Below are 7,615 nucleotides of genomic sequence, written 5' to 3'. Positions count from 1 at the left end.
ATGGACTTGTTTTCCACCACAGCCAACACAACACCATATGAATGAACTTGCCATGGAAAAAGGGTGTTGCCGCCTTCCAATAAACTTTCTTATACTTGTAAAATTTAAGCCAAGATGCATTGAAGCTGTTCTGGCTGCTCTTCATTGCCTTACAATACCTTATTAAGACACTTTTTGTTGCCATTTCTATTAGTTACCTGTCGTTAATTTAACTTGCTCTCAGTTGTGTATGGTCAGAGAGCTTTAGTGTTAGGTGAAAAGACAGATAAGCCAGACAATAAAGGGATATTTAGGGCAGCTGAAATGTAAATTGAGTGAGCTGTGCCTGCCTGTCCTCAGGTGTAACCTGGCACCAGTGGAGGAATACTCAGGGGACGTGGGCTGGCGGACCAACTTGGTGACCATGAACCCTTCAGTGGTGCAGCGGGCGTTCCAGGACCTGGCCAACGACGAGTGGAGGGAGCGCTTCCTGCGGCGGCTCCAAAGCCTCAGCGGCAGTGTGCTGTGGATCCCGGCCTTCATGGCCAAGGGTGGGGAGGAACGCGTGGAGTGGGCCGTCCGGCTCATTCTACAGCATACTGTGGACGTGCGCACCGCCTTCCCCTCACTGCGCCTTCTCCACGCTGTCAGAGGGTAAGATGCGGCTCAGGCGCGCGGGGGATCACATTTGGCGAGTTGCGTCTTACAATACCTGTGAGCAGCATAATCTAGGGGTTGGAAAACTCTAATCTGCAGCGCTGATGGCTATTTTTAAACAGAGAATTAAAGCTGATCACCAGAGGCAGTCGGTGGAAGAAAGCTACTCTGTCCCTCTTCACTCGTCCCGTACCTCAAGTCCATCTCACCAAATTTCTGCCTTGATTAACTGTGAAATGTGTGTCTCCGTGTCTTACATTCTGAAGTGGATGTTCAAGGATAGTTCAAGTATTCATGTCAGTTCAGTTTGAGTTATTTGTGGTTAAGGATCAATACACAGTGTTAACACTGATGACACAACACAGTGTTAACATTGATGGAAATCCTTCTCCAAGGAAAATATGGACTTAATGTAAGTAAGTAAGTAAGTAAAAGTTTATTTAGTGTAGCACTTTTCACAGAGCAAGGTCACAAAGTGCTTCACAAGAGTAAAATTGTTAAAAATAAAAATAAGACCATAAATACAGTAAAAAGAAACGAACAATAAAACATAACACACAAAATACAAACACTAGACAGCACGAGACGAGACAAAGGCCAGTTTGAATAAATGAGCCTTCAGCTGCTTTTTAAAGGCATCAACAGAGACCTCAGATCGTATGTCTATAGGAAGAGAGTTCCACAGTGTCGGAGCCGCCACTTCAAAGGCACGATCACCTTTTGTTTTCAGTCGGGTGTGAGGGACAGCCAGTAAGCCCTGGTCAGAGGACCTAAGTGACCTACTGGTGATATAAGGATGGAGCAGGTCAGAAATGTACACAGGTGCCTGACCATGCAGGGCTCTATATGTGAAAACAAGAACCTTAAAATGAATCCTGAACTTGATGGGAAGCCAATGTAATGAAACTAAGATGGGTGTGATGTGAGTCATCCTGCTGGACCTGGTCAACAGCCTTGCAGCAGCATTCTGGACCATTTGTAGACGGTCCAGAGACGACTTGCTGAGGCAGGTGAAAAGGGAATTGCAGTAGTCTAGCCGGGATGATATAAAAGCGTTAATGATCATCTCTAGCTCAGGTTGTGATACAACTGACCTGAGTTTGGCAATGTTTCTTAAATGGAAGAAGCATGTACGGGTCAATGATTTGATATGCTGATCAAAGTACACAGACTGATCAAATATAACACCGAGATTTCTAAGATTGGACTGTACAGCTGAAGAAAGGGACCCAATACACTGAGCAACCTTGGAAGCTATGCTATCTGAAGCAATGATAAGGACCTCAGTCTTATCTGCGTTCAGCTGTAAAAAGTTGTTCGCCATCCAGTCCTTAATTGCAGTCAGACAATCGTGCAAAACAGTCAGTTTGTCAGTCTCATCAGGCTTAAAAGAGACATACAGCTGGATATCATCAGCGTAACAGCGATATGAGATACCTTTAAATTTGCTGATAATATGACCTAAGGGAAGCATATACAAAGCAAATAATATAGGACCCAAGACAGAACCCTGAGGCACACCACAGGAAAGAGCAGCAGTTTCAGACGTGTAGGGACCAAGAAAAACTCCTATCAGAGAGATAGGAGGAGAACCAGTCCAGGGCGCTGCCAGAGACACCCACCCACTGCCTAAGCCTTTCAGTCAGGATGCTGTGATCTAAAGTGTCAAAAGCTGCGCTAAGATCCAGCAGCATCAAAACATTCACCCACATCAGAGGACATCATTATATCATTGGAGACTCTGAGAAGAGCTGTTTCAGTGGAATGCTTCTGACGGAAACCAGATTGGAATTTATCTGGAATGTTGTGTGCATTCAACACAGCAGTGAGTTGTTGGGCAACAACTTTCTCTAAAATTTTTGAGATAAAAGGCAATTTCGATATAGGCCTATAGTTTTTGGGAAGGGATGGATCAAGATTAGATTTCTTCAGGAGAGGCTGAACAACTGCATGTTTAAAATAAGCTGGGACACAACCAGATTGCAGGGAGCCATCTATACTAGCGACCAGACATGGACCAATAGACCCAATGTAGAGATTGATTACTGTAGCTTTTTTAAATGTTGTAAAGAATTGATTTAGTTGCTACTTTCCAGGCTGCCTGGTTATTTGGTTTCTATTCCTTTTGTGAGCAATGCTGTTTATCTGTGGTGACAGGACTTGTATAATCTTTATATTTTGTTAATCCTTTTCATTTGTGCTGATTCATTTATTTTAGGTCTGGTCATGGATCTTTTTTTGAGGGATGGTTCTTGTGCAGGCTGTCTTGTAAATAAAGTCTGCACTGCCTTCAGGCTTTTATAAAAAATCCCTCCCTGGAACTTTTTGCTGCCCTCGCCTCTTTCTCACCACAGGCAGGCAGACGGCTCTGAACCTTCCCTGACTAGTTCAAAGCCTCCCAAACACCATTAGTCAGTGACCAAAGTAGTTCATGTTGCATGCCCACACTAATACTAGATATTGCAAAAGGAGGGGCATTAGTTGTATAGTGTTTAACAGACAGTAAGCTCAGTGTTTTACAAGAGGAAATAATTCACCTGGAATGTCAGTGGAGATGCAATCCACGCCTTTGACCTTTTTGTAGTGTTGTCTGATAAAAGCTCCGCATACCAGTCTGACTCACCCTGGCCCTGTCCTTCCCTGAGTACAGGCTGCTCTTTAAATCAGAGAGTCTCTGTATAGAGGTCAGAGTGTCTGCAGGTTTTCGTTCCGAACCAAAGACGACACCAGCTGATTTCGCTGATTAGTTCCTCCTCTCTGGTTGAAGGTGTGCTAATCAGTGAAATCGGCTGCTTTGGGTCTTCGGTTGGAATGAACACCTGCAGCCCCTCGGCCCTCCGTGGCACGCGGTTTGAGCACGCTGCTTTAAATAGCACAACCTCGGCCTCCCAACACGACCTTACCGCTAACCACAGAGAGAGCACAGTGAGATCAGAGACAGCGACAGCCTAAAGGTTAAAGAAGTGGGCTATTGACCGGAAAGTCATGGGTTTGGATGCCTGGTGGTTAGGAAAATTGATTCAGGGGCAGTGAATGTGTAATGCTCTTCCCCGTCTGAACAACCACCTCTGAAGTTGCCCCCCCGAGGACGGCTCTCTACATCCTGCTGCTACGAGCTCCCGGGTCGCCTACGGTAGAAGAATGTGGTAGTACTGAGCAGCTGCAGGGTGTGACTGTGTAACTGTGCAAGTAGTGTTGCTGAAAGAGAGCATATGTGCTCAGCAAACATTCCCTGAGTAAACAAAAGGTTAAGAAAAGATCACTTATTGAGCATCTCTGGGCAGACAGAGTGCCAGTTTGGAGGCCTGCAACTGGGAAACAGATTAGGCTGACACTAAATCCTGACTTACAGCTATTCAGGATTCATCTCTCCTCTCTATGCTCCCAGCAGATATCTTGCATAATAACAAAAATCAAGAAGATAAATTACTTAAGGATGAGTAGATTGCCATCGCTTTCTAATGAATATTCAGTTGTCAAAGTCAAAGTCAAAGTCAACTTTATTGTCAATTCTGCCATATGTACAGGACATACAGAGGATCGAAATGCCGTTCCTCTCAGACCACGGTGCAGGCAAATACAAGTACAAAACAAAGCAACAAGGGTATAAAAATACTAGGATAAAAAAATACTAAAAAAGTACTAAGAATTTAAATAATTATAAGTTAAACTGGGGTCAGGGGGGACAATAACAAGGCACAGATATTGGCTTTAGTGTGTTTTCCTTGGGCGAACTGGAGAGGAACACTGGAGACTTTGGACAGGATATGTATAGGATACTATGTGATGCAGGATTTTACATTATCACAATTATATTTTACAATATGTAAAATGAGTTATTGGTTGTCTTTGATTTATTTCTCCTTTTGTTTTGTGGTGGTTCGGGTTGTAATCTAGGCAGTTGTTTTTGAGGGAATGCAGCTAACATACAATCACTTATTTCTTTGTCAATAGATACTGGCTGACCAACAATGTCCACATCAAGCGGCCGACCACCGGGCTCCTGATGTACACTATGGCCACTCGCTTCTGTGAAGAGATCCATCTATACGGCTTCTGGCCCTTTCCACTCGACCCGCAAGGCAAACCGGTCAGTTACCACTACTACGACAATCTAAAATATGAGTACACCTCCAGTTCCAGCCCACACACCATGCCTCTGGAGTTTAGGACCCTGAGCAGACTGCACAGACAGGGGGCGCTGCGGCTCCACACTGGGACTTGTGATGCAGAGAAGCCGCCGCAGAAGGAGCTCCGAGGCAAATAGCAGCAAGGGAACTATCTCCATGGAAACGCCCGCTGCACTCTGGGAAATACCACTTTCTTGACTGAGCATACACTGTAGCAGTTTGCAGAGAAAATACTAATTGTGTGAAACATTGTACTTTTGTGAAACTTTAATGAATTTAACTTATTTTAAATTATTGGGATGAACTTTTTCTATTGTGAGCTCTCTTTGTTAGATATATTTCCACTGATGAGTTGTGATTTGCCCGTATTGAGATCTCTATGGTAACCTTCAAAATGGTAAGACACTGTTTGCTTAGCTTATTGCTGCTGGTGCAACCCCAGTGTCAGGTTGCCTCTTTTTGTCATTAAACAGCCAAGCTAAAACTGTAGTCACAGTCTATCAAGGATCCCAATATTCCAATATTTGTATTTTGAAAATGCCATAAATTTAAATTCCCAACTTATGATACAGCCACATTAAGCATGTGTTGAAATCTTAGCCAGGATATCAAAGGCATAAAGAGCTGCCGAATTTACATCTTGTGCGTCTCTTGTGGGCCACAAGATGGAAGCACTTAATTATCAGGGAAATGAGGATGAAAATATAAAATCTTAGTGTACCGTTTACTATTGGTTAAAGGGAGTTTCAATCTGATGATCCCCTTCGATCTGGGATTTCAAAGAAAGGATTGATGTAATATTCATCTTGTGATAAAAACAGATTCTAATGTGATGTTTTATGCTGTTTTAAAGGTTTCTGATAAATTATGATTGGCTTTAAATGTTGTGTTGACATTAAAGTAGGAAATTCATGAGACTTTGAAAAGTTACAAACAGGTTTCAGAATTATTGATACTTTTCATTGATGAATAAAACCAGCATACACATCTCATGCAACATGGACAGGCTGGAGGTCAAATCGAAATGCTGTAAACCAGTTGGAAATTCTACACCCATCAATCTCCAGTCAAGAAGAGCAGATATTTGATATTGCTGGTTTACTTACTGAGAGCCGAAGGAGGCGGTGGAACTGTGTTGAATTGTGTCCGACTTCCCTAAGAAGATTAAGGATAAGGAGGATACCAGCTGTTCACACAAGACCGTTTACACAGACCCAGCCAACAGCAAACTCACTTTGCAAACTTTTCTCCAGGAACATCAGCCTGGGTCTGCACTGGACGTTTTAGTGGTGAGGTCAGCCTGGAATTGTTTAGTGGTAATCAGAAGACCTTGCATTTTTTTTTTTTTTTAATGAATGTATTGATATTCTTCCTAATGCTAAAATGTACAGAACAATTCCATGATCAACTAGTCATCATTAACTATTTCAGCACAATAATGCTGAAAGTTGGAATACCTGATTAATTGTATACCTTTTGTCAATTGAGATGATTTATGAATAATACTTTTGTACATTGTTTGGATTAGGGTTCGACCGATATGGGTTTTTGAAGGCTTACACTGATATGATATTTGCTGCCAATAGCCAATATTTTGTGCCTATATTCAATATATTTAAATTTGACCATTTCCATGCCCAGAAATACAAATGTTCAGTGTTTATAGCAGAATATTATTCTAGATTAGGTGGAAAAGCCTCTGAAACAGAATGTAGACTATCATGTAACTCCAACTCTCTGCTGAAACCCTGAGATGAATAAACACTGAAATTACTACATAAAATGTGCAAAGAAAATACAATTTGATTGCAGGTTTTTCAGACCATTTTTCCATCACTGTGGTCAGGGAGGAACCTCCATCTTATCGGAGGTGGACAACACTGATTGACAGATATCTGATTTTTAATAAAAAGCCAAAATCGGTGTTTCCCTAGTTTGGACTTCCCTCTGTTTGTACTTCAAGCTCCTCCCCAAAGCTTGTCTGAAAGCTCCCTTCACTTGTCTTGAAACTGGGTCTTTTTTTGTCAGAGATGTTTGGGGTTTTTCAGGAAGAAAATGCCTCTGTTAATACAAGTTACCAGAACTATTTGAAATATTCCAAGTGTACTCCAGCTAAACAAGCGGCCTCTCATGTGCTTTCAGCCATGTGATTTATCCATAAAACTGGTAAAACTGTTTTGACAGGATGCGCCTGTTGACTTACATGTTGGCCTTATTATGCTGCCTATTAAGTTAAGAATAGACATGAAAGTTTTACTAGAGACGTCAGCAGTCTGAAGCAATGAAAGGTTTATTTGTAAAAAGCCCGTCTGAGTTTGGCAAAAATAGAAACGTTCTGTGACCAATACTACTAAGTTAATTAGCCCTGAATCTGGTATGGCCCACAGTTTGAGAACATTCCCCAGAGATGCAGAGTTCCTGTTGTCAAACTGTGGTGATGCTACTGGCTACTGTTTAGTGTGATCCTACTTTTGCTTAAGTGCATGTTTGTCTTGTCTTGATGCATACAGCTGAAGTACCTTAAAGTTTTGTTTTTAAAAGATTCAACGCTCAAATGGTTGAAGGAAACTGTTAAATCATGGTATTATAACAAAATGAATGTCCTCTTTTGCTGTGGCTGAAAATACTAAAAAAAAAAAACTATACAAGCAGATCAGAATGGAAACAAAAATTACCTCAAGTCACTCTTTTTAAGATATACACACTTCAAAGGAAGCAGTTTTATTTCAACACCGTTTCAAAGAAATGGAAACTGTGGAACCAGCCATGGGTACATATAGTGGCTCTACAATATTAGCACTCTGTGTCAGAAACCAAGCAGGGATGTGTCTTCAATATACTTCAAAAAC

At 41.9% G+C, this 7,615-nt stretch overlaps 1 protein-coding gene across 1 annotated transcript; it reads left to right on the top strand.

The window, feature by feature from the left end:
- Positions 1 to 253: 253 nt before the first annotated feature.
- Positions 254 to 6,699, top strand: LOC144538414 (alpha-2,8-sialyltransferase 8B-like; the record flags this gene model as incomplete). The annotated part of the gene is made up of 2 exons (XM_078282448.1): positions 254 to 633; positions 4,591 to 6,699. Coding segments are annotated over 2 exons (693 nt in total), but the record flags the coding sequence as incomplete, so codon positions are not given.
- Between the last annotated feature and the right edge of the window lie 916 nt (positions 6,700 to 7,615).

The sequence above is a fragment of the Centroberyx gerrardi genome, unplaced genomic scaffold (genome assembly GCF_048128805.1).
Source record: "Centroberyx gerrardi isolate f3 unplaced genomic scaffold, fCenGer3.hap1.cur.20231027 Scaffold_495, whole genome shotgun sequence".
In the NCBI taxonomy this organism is placed as follows: domain Eukaryota; kingdom Metazoa; phylum Chordata; class Actinopteri; order Beryciformes; family Berycidae; genus Centroberyx; species Centroberyx gerrardi.
The sequence above is the reverse complement of the archived record's forward strand: the minus strand, read 5'-3'. Positions and strand labels throughout refer to the sequence as shown.